This window comes from Acinonyx jubatus, chromosome D1 (genome assembly GCF_027475565.1).
Source record: "Acinonyx jubatus isolate Ajub_Pintada_27869175 chromosome D1, VMU_Ajub_asm_v1.0, whole genome shotgun sequence".
NCBI lineage: Eukaryota > Metazoa > Chordata > Mammalia > Carnivora > Felidae > Acinonyx > Acinonyx jubatus.
In genome coordinates this window covers 58,242,870-58,270,139 of record NC_069390.1, presented here as the reverse complement: position 1 = coordinate 58,270,139, position 27,270 = coordinate 58,242,870, and the positions used below count along the sequence as shown (strand labels likewise).

The window sequence follows — 27,270 nt, the reverse complement described above, 5'->3', positions numbered from 1 at the left end:
TTCTCGCCCGCCGCCCCTCCCCCCGGCGCGCCGGCCTTGCCGAGCCGGCCGGCCGGCCTGGCTCCCCTCCCCGGCCCCGACGGGCGGGCGGGCTGCCCTGAGGAGGCGGGGAGGGGAGGGCTGGGCCGGCCGGCGGGTGGGCGACGATGCCGAACTTCTGCGCTGCCCCCAACTGTACGAGGAAGAGCACGCAGTCGGACCTGGCCTTCTTCAGGTTCCCGCGGGATCCGGCCAGGTAAGCGGCGGGCGCCGAGCCGGCAGCCCGGGCCCACCTCTGCGGTGCGCACTGCCAACCGCCGGCTCCGGGGCTGCGTGGGGAGTGGGCCACGGGTCGTCGACCCCAGCCTCGGTCCCAGGTGGGGAACGGGCCTGGAGCAGCCGGCCGGCGAGCGCCCGGGGACCTCGGAGCACGTGCGCCAGCGGGGGCTCGGCGCCGAGGGCACCACCCGAAGCCAGAGGCAACTGGGGCGGCGCGCGGGCGGGATGAGCCGGGTTCTCGCCCTGGTTAGCTTGCTGGGTGACCTCGGGCAGGTCGCTTTCCTCTCTAGGCTTTAGTTTCCTCAGCTGTCAAAAGAGGGACTTGGATTCTGCGGTTGTGGTCACCCCAGGGCCCTTCCTTCTTCTTGCCACCACCCCCGGGACAGTGTTTCTTTTTAGAGTCCGGTCACCTTTGATCTCGTCAAGTCACAGTTACTTCCTCCATCGGGCTTGTTCACGGTTCAAATTCTGGCTCTGACCGTTACTCATTGTCTCACTTGGTTAATAATGGGGATAACGGAGGGTAGGGTGGGGGGATACGCCCACAGGCGTGGGAATTGGTATTGAAACCTCTTCCTTGAGTTAACCCACACGCTCGGGCGTCCGTTTAAAGAGTGATCGAGTAGGGACTGTGATAGTCGGAAGAATTTTCTCTGGCCTCTTCTTGTTCATTCGTTCATTTCAAACCAGTACTTACTATGTGCCGAGCACTAGTGTTAGGTGCTGGAAATTCAGATGTGAATGAGACAGTGTTGCTGCCTGCAGGAAGCTCACAGTCTGTTAAGGAGACATACGGAAGAAGGCGATTATAATATAGCACCCTATTTATTCCACAAATATTTATTGAAGGCCTCCTGTGTGCTAGGCATTCTTCTGAGCATTGGGAGTATACAGGTGAACAAATCAAAGCCCCTGCTCTCATGAAGTTTACATTCTAGCAGGAAAATAGACAAATAAATATGTAAATACAGTATGTTATATGGTGATAAATACTATGGAGAAAAGGCAAATGTGGGGGGGTGAGAAATGAGTAGCAGGGGAGACACAATTGCTATTTTAAATAGGGTGGTCAAAGAAGGTCTCACTAAGAAGGAGAATTTGAGCAAAGTAGGTGAGCAGGCCAACCATGCAGATACCTAGGGGAAGAGCTTTCTAGTCTGTGGAAACGGTAAATGCGAAGTCAGGGCATGCATGTTACAGGTACAGCCAGAAGTACATGGACAGTAGAGCTGGTTTAAGGAAGGAGGGAGAAGGGAAAAAATGAGACCAGAAAACTGTATGCATTTGTATAGTGGGGGCAAATTGTGTAGGCCATTGTAGGCCATGTAAAGCACTATGGCATTTATCCTGAGACAGGAGGTCATCCAAGGGTTTAGAGCAGAGAGACTACTTGAAAACAGGATGGCTGGCTACTTGTTAAATAGGTTGTAGGGAAGCAAAGGCGAGAGCAGGAAGAGCAGCTAAAGGCAATTGCAGTAATCCAGGTTAGTAGAGGAGAAGGTGGTAAGCTGTTGTATTTGAGATACATTTTGAAGGTGAAGCCAACAGGATTTGTTAAATGGTTTAGATGGAGGTTGTAAGAGAAAAGGGGAAGAATGACTCCTTTTTTTAACCTGAGCATTTACTGAGCTGTGGAAGACTGGAAGGAGCAGCTTTGGAGGAGGCATATTAAAAGTTGGTTTGGGACGTGTGAAGTTTGAGAAGCTTGATTGATGTGCAGGAATAGATGTTTTTCTTCATACTGTATCCAGAAACGAACTCAGAATGGCCCATATTTAGATCAGTAACCTAAATATTTTAGAGCTAAAACCATAAAAAGATAGTCTGGAATTTAGAGACTTTCAGACTAGAGATTGTAAATATGGGTTGTTCTGAGTTTATAGAGGGTATTTAAAGCCATGCTATGGGGTTAGTAAAGGAGTAGGTCTGAGGATTGAGCCTTGGGGCATTCCTGGTATTTAAAGTTCAGGCAGGTGAGGAAAACTAGCTCAAAAGAGTGAGGAATAGCTGTTGGGTTTTATGGGAGCAGAGAAGAGGAGCATCCGAATCTGACTGTGCCTTACCCCATTAAGCATTATCTTCCTTTTACCCAAATTGTAGCCCAAGGGCATTCCTGAGAGTTTATTTAATTTGCATAATGAGGGCGCCACTAGTTGATTCTGAACCATAGATCTTTTGTATCCATATACTATAGAGAATGCTCTTTTCATTACACTCCTTGGGAGTATAGGGGTGTACAGTCTCAAATTTAGAAGTTTTTAGATCTAGTGCCATTGGTTGCCTTTGAGAATCTAAGGTAAAGACTACTGGAGAAAAGACATAGACACAATTTTGCATTCCACTATCAAGGTATTTATGGACCCTTTAGGGGCCCTGTGCGTGCCTGACAGGGGGGTCTTTGTTGAAACACCTCCTGCTTTGTGAAGGGACATTTAAGATGTTGTAAGGGGCCCCTGGGTGACTCAGTCGGTTAAGCATCTGACTTCGGCTCAGGTCAAGATCTCAGTTTTTAAGTTTGAGCCCCGCGTTGGGCTCTGTGCTGACAGCTCAGAGCCTGGAGCCTGCTTCGGTTTCTGTCTCTCTCTCTCTCTCTCTCTCTCTCTCTCTCTCTCTCTCTCTCTCCCTCCCACTCTCTCTCTCTCTCTCTCTCTCTCTCTCTCAAAAATAAATAAAATGTTAAAAAAATTTTTTTTAAAATAGATTTTGTAAAGCTTTGGCTCTTGTTTCTTCCTTGTATTGAGTGGAAACATGCCTCCCTATGATTTATGCTTTGGAGATCCTGGTTTTATTCCCAGGGTCACACTGAGCAACTCTGTGCCCTTTTCCGTGTCAGAGCCCTTTAAATATTTCAAGACCAAATTATGAACTTTTCTTAACTCTTTTAACATCTTTATTGAGATAATAATAATGCATATACCACCCATTTAAAATGTATATTAAATGCACTCTTAATATACATTATATTTTAATGCATATTATATATTATTCAGTATATTACGTTATTAATTTTTAAACATTTGGTAAAATACATAACAAAATTTGCCATTTTAAGTGTATAATTCAGTGACATTAATTACATTCACAGTGTTGTGCAATTACTATCTATTTCCAAAGCTTTCTCCATTACTCCAAGCAAAAACTTAACTGTTAAGCAATAACTCCTTTCCTCTCCCTTCCCCACCCCCCCATTCATCCCATTTTCAGTCTTTGTGTGTTCTGTGTACTTCATGGAAATGGAATCATATAATTGTTCTCTATATCTGGCTTATTTTAGTGGACATAATGTCATCAAGATCCTAACTTTTTATCTAAACCAAGTCTTCCCATACTAAGGATTTCAAATTCTTCTGTATTTGACAGTTTCTTTTTTACTGTGCCCAGAGTTAATTATAATAAAGAAGTAGTTTTCAGAGGTGTGTATTAAATTACTAACAGTATTTTTAGGGTTATTTATAATTAGTTTTTTTCCTGTAAATGAGTCAGAGAAGGTTGATAAAAGGTGACATTGCTAACCTATTCTTGAAAAGTTAATATTGTTAACTAACAATAAATATATTTAATGCTATTAAATAGTACATTTCCCATTTGTTATTTTTGTTACTTTGTTATTTTTTATTTTATTATTATTTTTAAAAGATTTTATTTTAAGTAGTCTCTATACCCAACATGGGGGTCAAACTCAAAACCCTGAGATCGAGTCACATGCTCCACTGACTGAGCCAGCCAGGTGCCCGTTTCCCATTTGTTATATTTATAAATTCCATGGACACTCTTATAAACAGCTATTTGAAGTAATTTAAAATTCAAAAGTGTAGTTAATAAAGGGCACAATGTGGAATTTCAAAATATAGTACCTTTTATTGGTTTAGAAAAAGTGGCATTAATGTGCTTTTTATTTTTTTATTTTAGTTTTTTTTTAATAGTTGACACAGTGTTGAACATTAGTTTCAGGTGTACAACCTAGTGATTCAACAAGTCTGTACATTACACTGTGGTCCCACAGCTGTAGCTACCGTCTGTCACCCTGCAGTGCTGTTCTAATACCATTGACTATATTTCCTATACTGTACCTTTTATCCACATTACTTATGCATTTTTTTAACTATAAAATAATTGAATCAACTCACCTTGGGCAGGTGGTACGGAGAGCATAAATTATTTAAAATTAAAGTTAAAATTTTATTTATCAAAAAGTTATTTTATTTTTTTAAATTTACATCCATATTAGTTAGCATATAGTGCAACAGTGATTTCAGGAGTAGATTCCTTAATGCCCCTTACCCATTTAGCCCATCCCCCGTCCCACAACTCTTCAGTAACCCTCTCTTTGTTCTCCATATTTAAGAATCTCTTATGTTTTGTCCCCCTCCCTGTTTTTATATTAGTTTTGCTTCCATTCCCTTATGTTCATCTGTTGTGTCTTAAAAGTCCTCACATGAGTGAAGTCATATGATATTTGCCTTTCTCTAATTTCATTTAACATAATACCCCCTGGTTCCATCCATGTAGTTGCAAATGGTAAGATTTCATTCTTTTTGATTGCCGAGTAATACTCCATTGTGTGTGTGTATGTGTGTGTGTGTGTGTGTGTGTATGTGTGTGTGTATATATATCATGTCTTCTTTATCCATTCATCCATCGTTGGACATTTGGACTCTTTCCATACTTTGGCTATTGTTGATAGTGCTGCTATAAACATGGGGGTGCATGTGCCCCTTTGAAAGAGCAAACCTGTATCCCTTGGATAAATACCTGGTAGTGCAATTGCTGGGTCGTAAGGTAGTTCAATTTTTAATTTTTTGAGGAACCTTCATACTGTTTTCCAGAATGGCTGCACTAGTTTGCATTCCCACCAGCAGCAAAAGAGATCCTCTTTCTCTGCATCCTCGCCAACATCTGTTGTTGCCTGAGTTGGTAATGTTAGCCATTCTGACAGGTGTGAGGTGGTATCTCATTGTGGTTTCGATTTATATTTCCCTGATGATGAATGATGTGGAACATTTTTTCATGTGTCGGTTGGCCATCTGGATGTCTTCTTTGGAGAAGTGTCTATTCATGTCTTGTGCCCATTTCTTCACTGGATTATTTGTTTTTTTGGGTGTTGAGTTTGATAAGTTCTTTATAGACTTTGGATACTAGCCCTTTATCTGATATGTCGTTTGCAAATATCTTCTCCCATTCTGTCAGTTGCCTTTTAGTTTTGCTGATTGTTTCCTTCACTGTGCAGAAGATTTTTATTTTGATGAGGTCCCAGTAGTTCATTTTTGCTTTTGTTTCCCTTGCCTCCAGAGACGTGTTGAGTAAGAAGTTGCTGTGGCCAAGAGCAAAGAGGTTTTTGCCTGCTTTCTCCTCAAGGATTTTGATGGCTTCCTGTCTTATATTTAGGTCTTTCATCCATTTTGAGTTTATTTTTGTGTATGGTGTAAGAAAGTGGTCCAGGCTCATTCCTCTGCATGTCGCTGTCGTAGTTTTCCCAGCACCACTTGCTGAAGAGACTGTCTTTATTCCATTGGATATTCTTTCCTGCTTTGTTAAAGATTAGTTGGCCATACGTTTGTGGGTCCATTTCTGGGTTCTCTATTCTGTTCCATTGATCTGAGTGTCTGTTTTTGTGCCATATCAAAAACTTTTTTTTTTTTAATGTTTATTTATTTTGAGAGAGAGACAGAGCGTGAGCAGAGGGGGGACAGAGAGAGAGACACAGAGTCCAAAGCAATCTCCAGGCTCTGGCGTCAGCACAGACCCCGACACGGGGCTGGAACCCATGAATCACGAGATCAGGACCTGACCTGAAATCGGACGCTTAATCAGCTGAGCCACCCAGGCTCCCCTAAAGTTAAAAATTTTTTAAACTGCCTAAATCTGGATTGCCCCACGATGGCTTGACTAATGCCAAGGCTTGGCAGGAGCCTGGGGGCAGCTCATAGTGGGGCTCATCCCCAGACTAGGTGAAGGTACAAGGAGAGCTAATGAAACGCTTCTGTTACAGTGAGCTGAGCAATTGAAGCCCTCTTTTTGCTTCTCAGGCAATTAGCTCTAACTCACCCCTGAGGTGGCGAGGTCTTCCAAGGTTTTTATGGCAATTTAATCAAAGTTAATTGAGAGTTGATATACTCTGCCTTGTAAAATGTAGAAGAGTGGTTTTTTGGGGCACTCATGAAGGAGTGCCACAAAGTAAACAACTATTTCATAATGACACTGATGTTATTTGCCTTTTTCTTGCTCATTCTTTCAGGAGTGTGCAGTGGGGTTTCTGAGGGGCTACATAACATAGTAACGTCATTGCTCAGTAGGTTGTATGTTGTGTTTTCTAAGTATGATTATATAAATGCCAATGTTTGTAGGCCCTTTCTTGGAAGTGAGTGAGATAAGCCTGCCACTTCCAGGGAAACAATTGAAATTCAAGCAGAAATGAGAATTTTGGAGAATTTATAGGCACCACTTTGAGCTTGACAACTCTAAAGCTTTTCTAATGAGATGAGTGGTGACATTGATAAATGTGACTTTTAAAATAAATTGTATAGTGGTTGTTTGCATAACTCGCTGAACTGGTATTTTCCAAATTGACCAATTTGTGATTTTACAAAGACATGCACAGATAAAAGCTCTAGTCAAAGTGTAAGATACACCAAGATGGATTTCAATGTAATAGAGTGAGAAAGCTCATTGGTCTGGTTTCAGATTCCACATTGCAACTCAGCTTTAAGAAACCACCACTTGGGGAGTTTTGGTGTAGTATCAAAGAACATTCACAGTAATATGGGTAAGGGAGGAACATTTTAATTACCTTTTTTAACTGCACAGCAGTGTGGGGCCAGAGTTTCTTCGTATACTTCAGCCAAAACCACATGTGACAACAGATTAAGATAGACATTAAGAAGATTTGCAGAGATGGAAAACAATGCCATTCTTTTGGCTAAATGTTTTTTGTTTGTTTTGGAAAATGCAGTTCTTTTTCTTTTCTTTCTTTCTGTCTTTCTTTCTTTCTTTCTTTCTTTCTTTCTTTCTTTCTTTCTTTCTTTCTTTCTTTCTATAGCATGAGTGGGGGAGGGGGAGAGAGAGAGAGAATTCCAAGCAGGCACTGTGAGGTAGAGCCCAGTGCGTGGCTTAAACTTAAGAACCACAAGATCATGACCTGAGCTGAAACCAAGTGTTGGTCACTCAACCAACTAAGGCACCCAGGTACCCCAAAACTTTTTAAATTTTAATGAAACAGTTGACTAGTGTTCCTTGAAATATGTTTTTGGAAATGCTGCATTAGTAGAGAACTATCAAAGGGAAAATAAAAAAAACAAAAAGGCTGAATAGTACTGAAAAGGTGATTAAGATGAAGATAGAAAGTGACCATTGGATTTGGCAGGGTGGAAGTCATTCATAATCTTGAGCAGTTTCAATGGAAAAGGGATAAAGCAGAAGCCTCCTTGGAATTGATTGAGGAAAGAATGTGAGATACAGTGAAAATGGGCTCTAGTTTTGCTATGTAGAGATCCAAGTTAAGAATTATTTAGATGGGATATACTAAGGTGTGTTTATGCTCATGGTAATATAGTAGGTTAAATACAGGATGTTGAGAGACCATATACAGAGAGGAAGAGGAGTCTTCCCTGTTTGTGTGTGTGTACATACTCATACACATATGTATACATATCTGAATCAGAAAAGTTTCCTTCAAGAAATGATCTTTAAGATAAGATCTGAAGGCTGATCTTTGCATAGGCTTTCCTTAGCCAGGGAAGTGAAAAAAGACAAGAAGATACTAGGGTGAATAAACAGCATGGGGAACAACCCTAGGATAGAAGTAATCACAGTGCATTCATGGAACTGAAGTAAGGCATGTAAAGAGGCAGAGAGTAGAAGAGTGGTTCGATAAGATTGAAAGGTAGACAAGGTCCAAATTGTTCAGGGTCTTATGACAGGTAAGGAATTGTTTCTTTATCCTAAGAGTCATGAGAAGCCACTAAAGGATCTTAAGCAGGAAAGACATTCTGAAATTGGCTCTTTAAAACGTTTACTCAGCACGGTTGCCCGGGGCTTAGTTGGTTAAGTGTCTCTCTCTCTCTTTTTTTTTATTTTTTTATTTTTAAAAATGTTTATTATTTGTTTTTGAGAGAGAGAGACAGAGTGCAAGCAGGGGAGGGGCAGAGAGAGTGGGGAGAGAGACAGAATCCAAAGCAGGCTCCAGGCTCTGAGCTGTCTAGCCAGAGCCCAATGCAGGGCTTGAACCCATGAACCATGAAATCATGCCCTGAGCCGAAGTCAGACGCTTAACTGATTGAGCCACCCAGGCGCCCCCAAATGTCTGACTCTTGATTTCAGCTCAGGTCATGATCTCACCATTTGTGAATTCATACCCCACATCTGGCTTTTTGCTGACAGTGTGGAGCCTGCTTGGGATTCTCTCTCTCTCGGCCCCTCCCCCACTCATGCTGTCTCTCAAAATAAACTTAAAAAAAAAAAAATCAAACCCCAAAACTTTAAAACATTTACTCTCAGCGTGGAGAAGGTGTTAGGTAGAGAAAGGTAAAAGACGAGTTTGGAAGTTAGATGGATTTGGAGAGTCACTTCACCTGCTAAGGGAAAAGGCTATGGAGTCTGGAGTGCATGAACAGTGACAGGGAGATCTAGGGAAGGGGAGACAGTGGTAAATTTGAGAGATAATTATATATGTGCCTAAAAGCATATTAGAGTGTGTGTGTGTGTACATTTGTGTGTATACACAAACATATGCATGTACATACATGTATATATGTAAAAAAATTGTCACAAAAACTTTAATAACTTAATTGGTGTAAAACACATGTACACAGATGATCACCAAATCATAAGTGTGTGGCTTGTTGGATTTTCAGAGTGACGTGTCCATGAAACTTTCACCCAGATTTATATATACGTATATATATCTATATATATATAAAACTATATATATAACTATATATCTATATGTAACTATATACATGTATATATATAGATATATATATATATATGTATATATAAAACTAATATCCCAAATTCTCTCTCCTCTGAGGCTAAGTCATTATCCCACTCTCCCTAGTCAGAGTCATTGTCTGACTTGACACACTTAGGTTAGTTGGTTACTAAGAATAAGGGACAGAGTGAAGGAATCTTTTATTGATATATGACATATATAGAAAGTGCAAAATTAGTAGACTGGAACGTGATGAATTTTTTTAAATGTTTATTTATTTTTGAGATAGAGAGGGAGACAGAGGATCCCAAGCAGGTTCTGCACTAACAGTGCAGCACTGATGCGGGGCTCAAACTGACGAACCATGAGATCATGACCTGAGTCGAAATCAAGTCGGTAGTTTAACCGACTGAGCCACCCAGGTGCCCCAGAATTTGATGAATTTTTATAAAATGAATACCCAGGTAATGTTTGAGATATAGAACATGTTTCTACCCAGAGAAACCCATTGGAGATCCAGTGCCTAAAGTTTTTATTGGGATCCGGTCACATAGACACACTCTGCCTAGCATATACTAAAATTCTAGACTCCCAGAAGGAAGGCAGATGTTCAGTATGAATCATATTGTTTGCACAGTCTAAGCACAATGAGCCACCTTATCAGTTAGGGAAAGTTTTATGTCAGTGTAGGGAACTGCTTGTTAGCCAGATTTCCAGGCACAAGCCAAAAGGCCATCCTTACAAGCAGGTCTTTATGAAGATAGCAGTCTTGGGCCTGCTATATTAAGTTTTTTCCTGCATAATCACCATAGGTGAGTTTTGCCTGTTTTTTTTTTTTTAAATGGCATCTGATTTCTTATGTATGTATGTATGTATGTATGTATGTATGTAGTCTCTATACCCAACATGGGGCTTGAACTCACAAGAGTCACATGCTCTTCCAACTGAGCCAGCCAGGCACCTCAAGTTTTGTCTATTCTTGAACTTTATATAAAAGGAATCATGGCATGTACTCTTGGCTTATTTTGCTCAGCATTATGTTTGTGCGATCTAGCTAGTTCATTCATTTTCATTGCTGAATAGTATTCTGTATACAATAGTATACTACAGTTTATGCTCTTTACTGTTGACAGGCAGTTTTTTCACTTTCTTATCAATCTTTGGTATTATCTCTTTTGCATTGTAGTCATTTTTGCAGGTATGTAGTAATATTTCGTTAATGGTTTTTATTAGTATTTCCCTGATGAGATTGAGCCCTTTTTTTTCCATGAACATTTTTTTCGTGTGTATTGGCCATCTGGGTAACCAGCTTTTTTTAATGTTTGTTTATTTGGGGGGGCGAGGGAGGGGCAGAGAGAGAGGGAGACAGAATCCGAAGCAGGCATCGTGCTGTCAGCTCAGAGCCTGATACAGGGCTTGAACCCATGAACTGTGAGATCACAATCTGAGCTGAAATCCAGAGTCAGTCACTTAAGCATTTGAGCCACCCAGGCACCCCGATCTGGATAGCCTTTTTATTGTAAGTTACTTTTCCAAGTTTCTTGCCCATTTTTATATTGGGTTGTCAAATTTATTTGTAGGAGTTGTAAAGATATAGTTTGGATATGAGTCTATTGTTGGGTATACGTATCACAGATACCTTCTTCCATTTTGTAGGTTGCCATTTTGCTCTTAGATGGCTTCTTTTAATGAAGAAAAGTTATTAACTTTAAAGTAGACAAATTAGGGAGGCCTAGGTGGCTCAGTCGGTTAAGTGTCTGACTCTGGCTCAGGTCATGATCTCACTGTTCATGAGTTTGGGCCCCGCATTGGGCTCTGTGCTGACAGCTTGGAGCCTGCCTCAGATTCTATATCTCCCTCTCTTTGCCCCTCCCTTGCTTATGCTCGCTCTCTCTCTCAAAAATAAATAAATATTAAAAAAAAATAATAAAGTAGCCAAATTAATTCATCTTTTGGTTTAGAGTTTGTGCTTTCTGTTGCCTTCTTTAAATTATCTTTGTCTTGGCCAAGGTAATGGAGATAGTCTCCTGTGTTATCTTTTAGCAGCTTATTGTTTTACTTCCATAGTTAGATCTACAGTCTACTTGGTATTTATTTTTGTGTATATGATACAGAAGTAGGGGTCAGATTAATTTTTTTCATATGGCTATTGAATTTACTCAGCACTATTAAATATTTTTTTAAAGTTTATTTTGAGAAAGAGAGAGAGAGAGAATCCCAAGCAGGCTCCACATTGTCAGCATGAAGCTTGATGTGGGGCTGGATCTCACAAACTGTGAGATCATGATCTCAGCTGAAATCAAGAGTTGGACACTTAACCAACTGAGACACTCAGGTGCCCTGACTCAATGCTATTTGTTGTAAAAACAAAACAAAACAAAAAAATTTTGTCTTTGCTGCTATGCAGTGCTACCTTAGTCTTAAGTGTCCGTAGCTCTCCCATTTTGTTTCATTGTTTTATCCTTGTCCCAATACCACACTGTCTTACTAAGCTTTATAATAAATCTTAATATCTGATAGTGTAAGTCTTTCAACTTTTTTTCTCACAGTTATCTTAACTATTCTTAGTCCTTTGAATTTCTGTATAAAAAGTTTTAGAATTGCCATTTCTCTCTCTCTCTCTCTCTCTCTCTCTCACTCACACACACACACACACACACACAGACATTCAAAGAGACATGCACAAAAGAACTTGTTGGGATTTTGATTGTATTGAATCAGTAAATCAATTTAAGGAAGATTGATATATTTAGAATTCAGTGTACTAATCCATGAATTTATCATTTATTTAAGTTATTTAAAAAGTCTTTTCAGTTAGGGGCATCTAGGTGGCTCAGTCAGTTAAGCGTCCCACTTTCGGTTTTGGCTCAGGTCATGATCTCATGGTTCGTGAGTTCAAGCTCTGCATTGGGCTCTGCTCTGACAGCTTAGAGCCTGCTTGGGATTCCCTCTTCCCTCCCCTCCCCTCCCCTCCCCTCCCCTCCCCTCCCCTCCCCTCCCCTCCCCTCCCCTTCCCTTCTTTCTCTCTCTCTCTCCTGCCTCCCCCCTCCCACTCGTGCCCACTCTCTCTCTCTCAAAATAAATAAATAAACTTAAATTTTTTTTTTTTTTTTGTTACAGGTCTTGCACATCTTTCACTAGATTTACTTCTTGGTGTGTTCACTTCGGCAGCACATATACTAGATTTACTTCTTGGTATTTGATGTGGAAGACAAGATGTAGTTAATCGGGCTTTCTGCCCAATCTATTCTTGATTGAATCTGAGTGCTTGTGGTATAGGAAAGCTGTCTCAACTTAGTTCAGAGATCATACAGACAGTAGTATTCTGTATCGAAGATCTTCAGAGATGTAAGAATTAAAAAACAGCTGTAACAGTATGGCAAATTATTTTATAGTAAGACAGTTTTTATACTAAGTATTTGGATGTTGAAAGATGAAAGTTTATGAAATCATATTGCACAACTGTGCAAAATATTAAAATATGGACATCTTAGGCATCATTGCTGTGCAATAATACTTGGTTGAATGAGAAGCTATACTATTTAGGTGTGGTTTTAGTTTCAGTTAGATAATCAACATTTCACCATGGTTTTACATATTCATAGTGGAGGGAATTAAGTGTCAGTGTGTGTGTGTGTGTGTGTGTGTGTGTGTGTGTGTGTGTGTGTGTATGTGTGTAGGTGTGAACTGTAATGTTAAGACATAATATACTATGATGTGATTATAAAATGAATGTGTTTTCAGATTTGTGACTCTTTGTGACAGAATTTTTATTCCTAGAAACTTGAGAAATAAAGGAAAGAAAGATCTAGTTGTAACCTTTAGGAAATTACTTCATATTTCTGTGCCTTCATTTCTTCATCTGCATAAGGGGGATAATGTACCCCTTTTGGAAAGGACATAGAACAGTGTCTGGCTCATAGCAAGTGCTTAATATGCATCATTGTTGTTTTTGTTTTTCTGCAGATATGTAGGTAGCAAGAGGGCATGGACTTGGTCTGTTCATTATCTTCAACACCTTCTGTGTGCTAGATTGTGTAGGAACAATCCCTGTAGTCCTGGAGCTTACAATCTACATATCTTACAGTCTGTACATATTGTAGATAATAAATTATGTTCATAATAAGGCAAATTAACACAGGCGTCATGCTCCTGTAAGAAACTGTAATTATTTATAAAACATCTATTTACTAATTTTTTGCAATGACATTGTTGTTTCATAACCTTATTTAAGTTGAAGTCCCGAGGGAGTGTGTTAGGCTGTTGACTTCATGGTTGTGCAACTTTTGCTTGAACTACTGATAATTGATTCCTCTCTGGTGCTAGGATGTGCTGAGAATTGAAAGACTCAGGTTTAAGTTCTAGTTTTGCTGCTGATTTTGTACATGACTCTGAGCAAGTTATTTCTTAATCTTGTCTATAATTGAATGTATTAAATGATTTCTAAGGTTTCTTCCAGCTCTCATTTTGTTTTCAGTCATCTTCTCCAAATTACATCATGTTCTGCAGGTAGAAGGGAGCAGGAATCCATTGTCCATAATATTTATTTGTCTTATAACTGAATGCTAAAATTTATTTATTTATTTAAAAAAGATTTTTTTTTCATGTTTATTTTTGAGAGAGACAGAGAGACAGAGCATGAGCAGGGGAGAGGAAGAGAGAGAGGAAGACACAGAATCCTCAGCAGGCTCCAGGCTCTGAGCTGTCAGCACAGAGCCTGACTTGGGGCTCGAACCCACGAATCACGAGATCATGACCTGAGCTGAAGTTGGACGCTCAGCCGACTGAGCCACCCAGGTGCCCCTGAATACTGAAATTTAAATGGTGAGCTCATATTTCATAATTGGTTTTATTTTGGTTTTATTTATAGGTGCCAGAAGTGGGTGGAGAATTGCAGGAGAGCAGACTTAGAAGATAAAACACCTGATCAGCTAAATAAACATTATCGATTATGTGCCAAACACTTTGAGACCTCTATGATCTGCAGAACTGTAAGTAATAGAAGGGCTTGGGGTTTTTTTGTTTTCTGTCTCTCTCATTCACTCAGTATCTGGTTGGCAGTGTAAATCTGTATCTGTTAATGTTGGAGTGTATTCTTATATCCCGCCACTTTTTTTTTTTTTTTTTTTTTTTTAAGATGAAGACAAATTTGGAGCTGAATAGTATCTAATCTGTTCTTAAAAGCCTGGTATTTTTTTAACCCCTCTGTTTCTGATGCCCCATTACTACTCAACAGAGGTTGCCCTTTTTACATTTCTTATGCAGCCTTCAGAAAATTTCATTTTTTTATTTTTAATTTTTTAAAGAAAATTTTAGATGATTATAAAAGTGTTTGTTTAAGGTGAAGTTTGTGTTTTTATTTGGAGCAGATTCTCCAGAGCTTTTTTTATGAGTGAAATCTTTATCAAGAAATGGAGCTCTTTGTTTTCATGTTTTTGTATGTACTGGTAGAACCAACCCTTAATTTTTATGTGCAAGTTACAACAAGAAGAAAATTGTATAATTAATGTGAAAAATAATTTCTTTCAATAATTTGCAATTTCGTATCAAACCTGGATCTCTCAAGCTTACTTCTGTTAACTATGTGAATTTGGCCAGGTCACTTTCCCTTCTGGGTCCCGAATTCTAATAAGATTAAACCAGATAATTTCTGAAATCTAAGATTTTTAACCCTCTGTGATTCTGTTATTGCTATGACTTAGACAAACAGGGCAGATTTGATTGAAATGAAGCAGATTTGAAACACTTAAACTAGGGAGACAGTTTTGTTAAATAATATCTTCTTATTTAGGTGTAACTAATGTATCATCTCAGATATTGGGATAGACATAAACTTGATTTGAAGATACACTATATATTGTTATGCAGCAATTTATTTTGATATTTTTTTCAGATACATTTTGCAGAGGCATCAGAAAACTAAAGAATGATTGGGTTATTTTATTTCTCAAAATTAATTGAAGCAGATACTTGTGAAGTCATTGGGAGGTGAGCCAATTCCGGTTCAACAGTTTAATCACAAATATTTGAGGGATATTTTTGCCTTGTTTTGTTAAGAGGGTAATAATGATCAACCAAAATAGGGGATTTTGTATGTTTAAAAGGCAAACTACTTTTATGTTCTTGACATTAAGTAAAAATATCCCAAATTATTATTTTAAATACACAAGCCATAATGCATTTTTATTTAATAATAAATATGGTCTCTTAATTACATAATTCCAATAAGATTGTTGTGAGACATGTAAAATTGTAGTTCACTCATATTCTTGTTTAGTCAGAGCATAGGACAGAAAGATGAGCTATTTTTGCTTTTTAAATTTCCACAAGATTCTTAAATCTTGAATAAATTAATGCAAATGCGAGAAGATGTTCTCTCTACACATGATATCTGTATCTAAATGTTTGAGAGTTTTGACTTCATTAGTTTGGCATTGAAGGTCTCATCAGTAAACATTCATGGCTAGTTCCACTGAAGCCAGATACTATCCTTGATGCTAGAGTAAGGTCACTGCTTTATGCTCAAACCTTAATTCAGCAGTTGAAGATTAAATCTTGATACTGAGTTAAAACTATCCTGCACATAAATTGAAAATAGCTCTTTTTGGAATGCATACTTATAAATAAATATTTCTAAAAAGTAACATGTTTTTAACTCATGTTCTGTTTTTCGGTCTGTAATTTGGTTTGTAGCAAATTGATGTGAATTTAAGAAATTCATTAGGAATGTTTTATCCCTCCTTATTTAATAATTGGTAAGATATCAAGAGTGGACTGTATATGTTTGTGTCTGTTGTGACATGTTGGCTAAGTGGGAAAGATGAGATGTTTGGGGTATAGTATAGTTTTTGCTCCCTTCGGTGATTGTGTCACTGATCAATCTCTGATTCAGACTTCCTAGTAGACTCAGGATAATTGACCCAGCACTAGAAGCTGAATGGCATTGAGAAATAGATTTTCTTTTTGTTTTTTATGAGGCATGGGGGTGATCTAGAAAATGAATCTGAATAGAAATACTTCCCGAATGTGTTTAACAACTCTTTAGATAAAACTTGAGATAGTGTGTTCCCTTTAGTTATATATTTTTTCTTCATATCATCCTAATCTTCCTTCGCTGGATGAAAAAATATAGATAGGAGTTGTTATTTTTGTTTGGCATATACTTTGAACATGCTTTAATAATCAGCTTTGAAATAATTGCTGCTCCCAAGAAAGCTTTTTATTTCTTTTATTTTTCTTAAAGTTTATTTATTTTGAGAGAGAGAGGTGAGGGGCTTGGGGGGAAGGCAGGGAGAAAGAGAATCCCAAGCAGGCTCTGCACTGTCCGCACAGAGCTTGACCCAGGGCTCAAACTCATGAACTGTGAGATCATGACCTGAGTCGAAATCAAGAGTCGGACGCTTAACTGACTGAGCCACTCGGGTGCGCCCAAGAAAGCTTTTTAAAAAGAAGAGTATTTTGTCTTTATCAGTGCACATCTGTGAAGAAATTAAAAGACATTGTTTCTTTGACTAGCTGGGGTGAACATATGCAGTTATTTATCTGTTACTCTTCCTGTTAATAAAATTCTTGTCCCTACCCGACCTCTGGGTTGGCTGCTGAAGACTGTCAACATCTAAGTATGCATCTAGCGTCTAGCCAGGTTGGATTAGGTTAACGGGAATTAGGATAGAGAATGGTCATCCTTCAGTGATAAGAACATTAGAATTAGAAATTTAGAAATACCTAGTTTAGTGTTTGCAGAAATATGATTATATATATCATGGTATAAATGAATTCAAGTGGCACATGAATCAGTTTTTATTTTAGGAATTTCACAATATGTGTGAAAAATATAGCTCATGAAAATCATTATTTTATAGTTTTTATTGCTGAAGACAATGCTGACTTAAAAAGTCAGTGGATTATGTGAGAGTGCAGATGGTGGTTTGCAAGTGTTATCATTAGTATGTGAATAATTTCAATTTGGGAAATATGGTCTAGTTCAACACTAGAAATTTATTCAGAAGAGGCAACTGAGGCCCAGAAAGGGAAAGTATTTGGTTAGGATCTCACAGTGAGTAACTGGTAGAATTTGGACTAGTTCCTAGGTCTCCTGGGTCCCACCAGTCCATCGTACCTTGATACTTCTCAGTAATAGTAGTGAAAAGTGGATAGAACCACGGGGAAAGTAGGGAAGAATTAAGAACATAGAAAGGGATAGATTGAGAAACTCTTGTGCCTGCTGTAGATTTGGTGGGCTCATGGAAGAGCTAAACAGTGAAGTAGCTGGGAGGATGAATTAGAAATATATATGCAAAATGCAAATATATCTTATTTTTTATGCTTACCATGAACTTCGTTCGTTAATTTAAAATAGTAAGATTGCCAGAAGGGCAAAAACAAAAAGTTAGAAATAATACCTGATCTGGACGGACATCATCATTCTGCAAGTCTCTACACTTTAGAGCTGGAGTTGAAGGAGTACTGGGGAAGTCATTAACATAGCATTTTCTTTATGTGTAATACATTCTTAAGGACTGTCTCTGAATTAACACATTTTTCTTTTTCAGAGTCCTTATAGGACAGTTCTTCGAGATAATGCAATACCAACAATATTTGATCTTACCAGTCATTTGAACAATCCACATAGTAGACACAGAAAACGAATAAAAGAATTGGTATGTCAAATGTGCTTTTGGCTTTCCCACCCCCCATAATACTGTGAAATCAAATATAGATGCATTCATCTTAAAATTGAACCCAAGTTACTCTCTATTTCCGAAGGTAACATGGGAAATAAATGCTGTGGTTATTATTGAAGAAGGATGGATGTAAGATGATTAGTGTTTAAATTGGAAAATTGTTCTCAAATTTAGCCAGTTGATACTCATTGACTTGGGCCAAAGTGTGCTGTTAATTATAGGCCACTAGCACATTCCCTTCCTGGGAACAAAACAAAACACTACCTTTTCTTTTGTTGTGAGGAAAGTGGAACTGAGGGATATTTCCAGAATTCAGGACAAAGGGATAAAGAAAGGGAAAGTATGAAAGTTAAGACATGGATACTTTTACCTAGAGATAATGGTTCCGTCACTATTAAGTACTGACAGTGTCAGAAAAAGCTTTTAAATCTCTGTTTATGGCATCATTTATGCATGTTTTCATGTTCCGTTGATACCCTTTAGTTCTAATAATTGAAACCTACCACTTTTTGTTGATATTAGGTGAACAAAATTAAATTAATCAAGGCTCTTCAGTCCATGACTTTCTGCCATCATTGCCACCAGCAAGACCCTTATTTTGTTTATTATTTTTCTCTTCCTTCCACTATTACCATTCCCATTTTCTCCCCCTCCTTTTGGTATCCATGTTAATGTATTTAATATTTGTCATTTTAGTCTACCTACTGTGTGCTTTTTTAAGACAACATTTATCTCATTTTCCTCTTTTTTTCCTTGTTTACCTTTCATATTTAGATCTTTGATCCATTTGGGCTTTGTATGTATGGTGTTCAGTAGAGATCTCATTTTATTTTTCTCCTTATAGAGAATCAGTTTTCTCAATATGGTCTGTTAATCTGTCCTTTCCTTCACTGGTTTTAAGGTGCCACCCCTGTCATATACCAAGTTTCCATATATGCACAGTGTTTCTGGGAGCTCTGTTCTGTTTATTGGAAAATGTGTTTGTTCACATATGTACCACTGTTCACAACAGTACCACATATGTACTGCTTTTATTAGCATGGCTTTATAATTTATCTTACTTGCAAATACAGTGGTTTCTTAACTCTTCTTTTTCAAAATTGTCTTAGCTACTTGTGGACCTTTATTCCGCCATATGAATTTGAGAATTCTTTCGTCCAGTTCTTCTAGAAATTGCATTGGGATTTTCAACACAAATGCTTTGGATTAACATCTTAAAATATTAATTGGTCCCACCCATAAACAGAAAAAAATAGCTTTCAGGTAACAGCAGCCATTGACCAGACTAAATACTAGTTCTTTGAATACACTATTAACATACTTTAAGGATTGCAGAAAGTCAAAAATTTGAAAAAACTTTAGGGTTTTTGCTGCAGTTTTTTAAAAGAGAACAATGTGTACATTCCTTAAATTACTTCCTAAATACATTATGGCTTTTGTTGGTATAGGTTATGTATTCTGGTTGAGATTGTTTCCAGCAATTTTGAAGAACTAATTTTGGTTAATTCCTACTAGTCTTTGGAGTTTTCTATGAAGTTGATTTTATCATCTCCAAATAAGGACAAATTTGCCTCCTCTAATCCTCATAATTTTAATTTTTTCTGTTGCTTGTGTTACTGTTTAGTCAGGATCCTGAGAAGTGCTGTGTTGAACAGTCCCAGTAATGTCACAGATGATATGCTTGCCTTGTTGCATTAAGTGTGATGTTTGTTGCTGATACTGTTAAAGAGGGTTTTTTGGGTTTCTTTTATTTGAGACAGTGTGTGTTAGTGAGGAGAAGGGCAGAGAGAGTCTTAAGCAGTCTCTTTGCTCAACATGGAACCCAATACAGGGCTCAATCCCATGACACTGGGATAATGACCTCAGCCAAAATCAAGAGTCTGACACTCAACTGACTGAGCCACCCAGGTGCCCCTGATACTGTTTTTATCAAGTTAAGGAAATTCCTTTCATTCCCTTTTAGTCCTCATATTCCGAATTTTTATCATAACTTGTTGAACTTACCAAAAGCTTTAACTGCATCTATTGAGTAGAAAAATTCAGGTTTTTTTAATGTAGTGAATAGCTGATGGATTTCTGGTGTTGAACCATCTTTGCATTCCTGTGATGAACCCTAACTGATTGCATTATCTCTCTTCATTTGTTTGATTTAGTTGGTTGATATTTTATTTAGGATTTTGCATTTATAAGTGTTGTCCTGTAATTTTCTTTCATTGTACTCCTCTTATCCACTTAATGATGTCAGGGTTCTATTAGCCTTATAAAATTAGTTGGATAGTTTTCCTTTTCTCTCAGATTTTCTGGAAAAACTTGTATAAGGTATATACTCTCTGCTCATGAAAGTTAAACCATAAAACCATCAGAGTGCTTGGGGTGGGTGAGGGAATATTTTGTTTGCAATTTTGATTCATTTATTGGTTTTCTCTTGTATTTCATTTGTTTTTAAGAACTGCATATAGGATTTTGGAGCGCTTGTGTTTTTCTGACCCTAAGATTATTTAAAAAAAATTTTTTTAATGTTTGTTTTTTAGAGAGAATGACGGAGGGAGGGAGAGAGAACTAGCAGGGGAGGGGCAGGGGGAGACACGGAATCCGAAGCAGCCTCCAGGTTCTGAACTGTCAGCACAGAGCCAGACATGGGCTCGAACCCATGAACTGTAAGATCATGACCTGAATCAAAGTCGGATGCCTAACTGACTGAACCACCCAGGCATCCCTGATCCTAAAATTATTTTAATATTGTTTGTAAGGAAATCAGTTAGTATTATCAATGATTGTTGCATTGTGATTTATTTGGTTTCATCTTGATTTGAGACATTTATTTTTTGGCTCTTTTTCTGACTTCTTGAATGTTTAGCTCATATTTGTATGTATTCACAGTTGTAAATGTCTAAGTGTGTTTTAGCTGTATCCCATAATTATAGACATGTAGTGCTTTTGTTGATTAGTCAGGAGTGTTTTGTAAATTCCCCTGTTCCTTTAACATAGGGTTATTTTTGTTTTTAGTTTCCAGGCATGGGTTTATTTTTTAAAACCATTTTGTAGCTTTTATTTTGTAATATTAAGTTAATAATTCATGGAGTATATATGTAGTCTGTGTGATACTGATTCTTTCTAGTTTTTGCATTTGTTATTTCTATTGAAGTCTGATGCTAGCCTAATTCTTGTTACTTTTTAGATGATTTGCTTTTCTCCCTCAAAGTCTTTAGTATTTTTTCTTTATATTTGACATTTTTAATTTTGCTAACCTGTGTCTAGATGGTTTTTTAGTTATCCAGACTGACACCTTTAAGTTCTGAGAAATCCTCAGTTTTTATTTCTTCATACATTTCTTTCCCTCTATTTATTTATTTGTTTTTCTGGGATGTCTCCTAGATGAATGGTGACACACCACTGTAGTTTTCCACATCAGCTCTCTTCTTAGCCCTACGTACCAGGAGTGAGGAGCTCAGCCACTTCCCATCCTCCAGCTACCATTTCCCTGTATTCTGCCCTTTGGGAACCTCAAATACCTTAATGCAGACATACTCTTATAGGTTTGCCATCCTTGTAACTGTAGCTCATGGGATAAGGAGGGAATGTTCTAGATTGGCTAGCCTGCTGATGTTTCTTGTTATCAGTATCATGTTCCTATGCTGCCTAGCAGGTACCCTTCTAACTCAAGCTGTCACTGGTAGTGCTCCTTGCCTGCTCCTGAATAGTAATGGGGTGGTTTGTGGTTTAAGCATTGCAGTGGGTTAGAGGAAGAGAAAGGACATAACTGGAAAGTTCTTCCTCAGTTTAATCCTGTATGTACTTGACCCTCTATGCTGTATGCATCCATTTCTCTTCCATACTGGTACTGTGTTACTTTCTGCTTCCCAGGGAATTCTCACAGTTTTTGTGTTAGGTTCTGGGATCCAGCAACTCTCTCTTACGTGGCATCCCCCAGGAACAAATTGGAGGGGACATGATTTGTGACCCCTTGGATTTGACGCCAAGCACCATCCTGTACTTTCATGCCTTTTATTAGCTTTCAAACACTTGTAACCCAAAGTTAAGTTGATTTAAGTATAAAGTAAGTTAAGCGATGTATTCTTTCTCCTCAGTGTTTTTAAAAAAACTTAAATAAATAAAGTTTATTTATTTATTTTGAGAAAGTGAGAAAGCGGGGAGGGCAGAGAGAGAGAGAATCCGTGCTCTCAGCATGGAGCTGGCGCACGAACCCGGAGAGCATGACTTGAGCCAAAATCAAGAGTAGGATGCTTAACGGAGTGAAGCACCCAGGCACCCTGTCTCCTCTAGTATTTTATTATGAGCTTGGAATCATTAGTAAATTATTTTTCTGGTTTTTCTGTCATTTCTATGTTTGAAGAATGTATTCATTGTAAGGAATTTATGCTTTCGAAGGAATTAAATTTGAGTCACAGTATGCTTTTTACTTATGAATCTACAGTGATGTGCTAGAGTTCAGTTTTCTTAAAGGTGTTTTTTTTTTTTTCTTCTTCTTTTTTCTTGTCACTTAGAGTGAAGATGAAATCAGGACACTGAAACAGAAAAAAAGTAAGTGATAGTGTTAATGACTGAACTTCTGAATGCCTTTTAAAAAGGCCTTGACCTGGTAAGGACAAATAAATATGTTTTATGTCCAAAACCTACCGTGAGAGTGATGTAAGAGTGTGGTAGGCATTTTCCTGTGGTCTGGAATTGTCTGTGAGACAGAAGTCTTAGTTTAGTTTCTTGATTGAGTGCTACTGTGCCATGTACTTGGCCGCTTCCCTACTAGCTGTGCTCTTGGTGTGTGGTGGGGTGGCAGGCACACAGTGTCCCCGTGGAGGGAAGGAAAGGCAGCAGTAAAGGACAAGAGCAGAATCTTTGTCCACCCGATGTGTGGTGCATCATAAGTTCTTGATAAATGTTTAAGGAAAAGTGCTTTGAGGACACTTAGCCTAATAGAGAGTAGGAGTCACAGTAGCCTTTCTGCAGGTGCTGATGCCTGACCTGTGTCACCAAAGGATGAGGGCTAGTCGTTGTTTTTGTTTTTGTCTATTACTACTATTATTCCTCCTTCTCGGTCTCCTCCTCCTACTGTGCTATTATTAATATTATTTTTATTAACATAACTGTTTATGTCTTTAGGTGCTTTACTTAGTTCATTTAATTCTGACAGTAGTCCTGAGGGAGTCAGGCAAAGGAGGGAGATGTATTCTGCGCAGAAGTAGAGTAGCTTGAAACAGGGTGCCTGATTTGGAGAATTATACTCATTTTGTTGTTAGAGCTTCTAATATCCTATGATGATTAGAAAATGAACCTAGAGGGGACCACAGGGTCTAGGACTTGCAAGGTTGTGTATATGACTATGGGCAGGACACTAACCTCAGAGGCTCAGTTTTTCAATCCACGTACAAAGAGATTTGGCTAATACTTCTAGTAGTCTATTATTTGCCCTAAAAATTGCGTCAATATACCTTATGTTATGTTGGCTTACATAATTCTCATCTCCCATATTAAAGTGTAGCTTAATGATTTCATAGAAATTGCATTAGCATGGACCTTGGAACCAGACAGGTTTGGATTTGAATTTCACCTTCATCCTTTTAACTACATCTGTGACCTTGGGCAATTATTTACTTTCCTCATTTGTCAAGCGGGATTGATAGCACCTGCCTATAGAGGGAGTAATGTGATACATATAAAATGCCAACACAGTGCTTCAATAAATATTAGTTCTCTTCCTCTTTTTCCTGAGGGCACGGACCGTTACTGGTCTGGACGTGTTTTATGTGACGTGCCTTGTTAAGTTTGTAAGAAATCGTTCCTCTCTTATATGTAACATTTACATGTAGGATTAAAATCTCTGTATACAGTTTTTGTCTCCACTAGAGTGTGTCTTATTTTAACCCCTGTATCCTAGTCTGTGGTCCAATAGGTACGTTGTGAATGTTGAATGGATGAGCTCCTGAATTTAAATATTTAACCAATCAAAAACATGATTTTTTTGGTTTGTATCATTCCTCATGAGCCTGTTTATAAAATTGATTCTTTGTTTTCCAGTTGATGAAACTTCTGAACAGGAACAAAAACATAAAGAAATAAACAACAGCAATGCTCAGAACCCCAGTGCAGAAGAAGGGGGTGAAGAACAGGATGAAGACATTTTACCTCTAACCCTTGAAGAGAAAGAAAACAAAGAATACTTAAAATCTTTATTTGAAATTTTAATTCTAATGGGAAAACAAAACATCCCTCTGGATGGGCATGAAACTGATGGACTCCCAGAGGGTCTCTTTACCCCGGATAACTTTCAAGCACTCCTGGAGTGCCGGATAAATTCTGGTGAAGAGGTTCTGAGAAAGCGCTTTGAGACAACAGCCGTTAACACATTGTTCTGCTCGAAAACACAGCAGAAGCAGATGCTAGAGATCTGTGAGAGCTGCATTCGGGAGGAAACCCTCAGGGAAGTGAGAGACTCCCACTTCTTTTCCATCATCACTGACGACGTAGTGGACATAGCAGGAGAAGAGCACTTGCCTGTGCTGGTGAGGTTTGTTGATGAGTCTCATAACCTGAGAGAGGAATTTGTGGGCTTCTTGCCTTATGAAGCTGATGCAGAAATTTTGGCTGTGAAATTTCACACCACGATAACTGAGAAGTGGGGATTGAACATGGAGTATTGTCGTGGCCAGGCTTACATTGTGTCCAGTGGATTTTCTTCCAAAATGAAAGTTGTTGCTTCTAGGCTTTTAGAGAAATATCCCCAAGCTGTCTACACACTTTGCTCTTCCTGTGCCTTAAATATGTGGTTGGCAAAATCCGTGCCTGTTGTGGGAGTATCTGTTGCATTAGGAACCATTGAGGAAGTCTGTTCTTTCTTCCATCGATCTCCACAACTGCTTTTAGAGCTTGACAATGTCATTTCTGTCCTCTTTCAGAACAATGAGGAAAAGGGTAAAGAACTCAAGGAAATTTGCCATTCTCAGTGGACAGGTAGGCACGATGCTTTCGAAATTTTAGTGGACCTCCTACAAGCACTTGTTTTATGTTTAGATGGTATAAATAGTGACACAAACATTAGATGGAATAACTATATAGCTGGCCGAGCGTTTGTACTCTGTAGTGCGGTAACAGATTTTGATTTCGTCGTTACCATTGTTGTTCTTAAAAATGTTCTATCTTTTACAAGAGCCTTTGGGAAAAATCTCCAGGGGCAAACCTCCGATGTCTTCTTTGCAGCCAGTAGCTTGACTGCAGTACTGCATTCACTGAATGAAGTGATGGAAAATATCGAAGTTTATCATGAATTTTGGTTTGAAGAAGCCACAAATTTGGCTACTAAACTTGATATTCAGATGAAGCTCCCTGGGAAGTTCCGCAGAACCCAGCAAGGTAACCTGGAATCTCAGCTAACCTCCGAGAGTTACTATAAAGAAACTCTAAGTGTCCCAACAGTGGAACACATTATTCAGGAACTGAAAGATATATTCTCAGAACAGCACCTCAAAGCTCTTAAATGCTTATCTCTGGTGCCCTCTGTCATGGGACAGCTCAAATTTAATACATCGGAGGAGCACCATGCTGACATGTACAGGAGTGACTTACCCAACCCGGACACACTCTCAGCTGAGCTGCATTGTTGGAGAATCAAGTGGAAACACAGAGGGAAAGATATAGAGCTTCCATCCACCATTTATGAAGCCCTGCATCTGCCAGACATCAAGTTTTTTCCTAATGTTTATGCATTGCTGAAAGTCCTATGCATTCTTCCTGTGATGAAGGTTGAGAATGAACGCTATGAAAATGGGCGAAAGCGTCTCAAAGCATACCTGAGGAACACTTTGACAGACCAAAGGTCAAGTAACTTGGCTTTGCTTAACATAAATTTTGATATAAAACATGATCTGGATTTAATGGTGGACACCTATATCAAACTCTATACAACTAAGTCAGAGCTTCCTACAGATAACTCAGAAACCATTGAAAATACCTAGGAGACTTTTAAAGTAGGCTTTCTCTTATGTTTGATATTTGGAAAAATCTGTAAGAAATTTGAAAACATCTTACGGAAAAGCTGTCAGGTATACGTAGGCCACTTAATCACTGAATATCTTGACCTGTCGACCTCTCATTGAGTACATTAGCCATTGATAATCTGCCTATTTAAATGGCCCCCGTTTGAACTCTTATGCTTTGGAGACATAACTGTTCTTCCAGAAGATAGCGTTGAAAGTGCCACATTACATTTCTGTGGGATCTCTGCTAATGGCACTTTGGAATTGTTTTAGTTAAGTCATTTTAGACATAACATTTATTATCACTGGATCCAGTTGTCGGGTATTGAGTTATCAGTTCTTAGAAGAAATAGATTTGGAAGAGGTGTGGGAGAAAGGAATATATTTTATAGAATGTTAGAATGAAGCTCATGAGTGACCTGGAGTGTTAAGTATGTTAAAAATCTGTAATGGAGATTTAAGGGAGTTATCAGACAGCTAGAGAGAGAGAGAGAGAGAATGGAAAACATGTGCGCTTGCAAGGATTTCAGTGTAGATTTTGTCTTTATCAAACGAACTTAAAAGAACAAGTTACAGTTAGAGTTTGAATGGGCTAGCCTGCCATTGTCGGTCCACATTGGGTTGTTGCTGTTTACATTCCTTTGTTGAGCCTACATCTTCATAAGCTTTTTAGCAGGTATTTGTTGAACACCTCTGTTTCATGGTCAAGACAGGATCAGAGGCCGTGGATACTGACAACTGATTTGTCTGTTTTCCTCTGTCTTTTTCCATGACTGTATCTCCTGCCTCGTCTTGATTTCTAAACAAAACCTGGAAAACCTACAAAAATAAGTGTTTTGTGGTTTACCTAGGAATAATACAGAAAATATTACTGTTATTTTTGGTGAAGAAAATCAATTTTGTATAGTTTATTTCAACCTAAATAAAATGTGAATTTTGTTTAAAGTTCAGGCACATTATTTTTGGTGGGGACAAAACAGATTCTTGTGGTAAATTGTTTTTTCAAAAATATCTCCTTCACAATTGAAGAATGTAGGTTTTTGGTTTGTTTTTTTTGGGGGGGGTGGTATATGGCTTACTACGTGGGGTATATAAAAGGTTCTTTAATAACTAAATAATAAGGTTCATCTAACTGATGTTTTTTAATATTATATGCTGTATGACCCTGTTACAAATTTTCAGGGTTTGTGTAATTGTTGATGGCTAAAATGTAAACACGTGAATATAATTGCAGAGATGTCATTGGATTATGTGGGATACCTTAGTGTTATATTTGAGTTTCAGAAAACTGAACGGGGTGCGTTTGCAGAGTGCAGGTCTTAATGATAGCTGGAAGTGCATTTGCCTGTCGTGGACAAGGCTGGTGGATGTGTCAAAGCAGGACACATTACTCGTGCAGGTTATAAAAAAGATA

The 27,270-nt window shown here is 38.4% G+C and overlaps 1 protein-coding gene across 5 annotated transcripts; it reads left to right on the top strand.

The window, feature by feature from the left end:
* THAP12 (THAP domain containing 12) lies at window positions 1-26,801 on the top strand. 5 transcript variants are annotated; one of them, XM_053203717.1, is made up of 6 exons: window positions 218-235; window positions 14,055-14,175; window positions 15,078-15,172; window positions 17,737-17,844; window positions 22,374-22,468; window positions 23,902-26,801. In XM_053203717.1, exon 6 carries the CDS (start codon window positions 24,075-24,077, stop codon window positions 25,833-25,835), a length of 1,761 nt encoding a protein of 586 aa, XP_053059692.1. In that variant the 5' UTR covers window positions 218-235; window positions 14,055-14,175; window positions 15,078-15,172; window positions 17,737-17,844; window positions 22,374-22,468; window positions 23,902-24,074; the 3' UTR covers window positions 25,836-26,801. The 5 variants fall into 5 exon arrangements, with proteins under 5 accessions (XP_026895659.1, XP_026895655.1, XP_026895656.1 ...); XM_027039854.2 differs by lacking the exon at window positions 15,078-15,172 and having other exon boundaries at window positions 3-235; window positions 22,374-22,410; XM_027039857.2 differs by lacking the exon at window positions 22,374-22,468.
* Window positions 26,802-27,270: the final 469 nt, after the last annotated feature.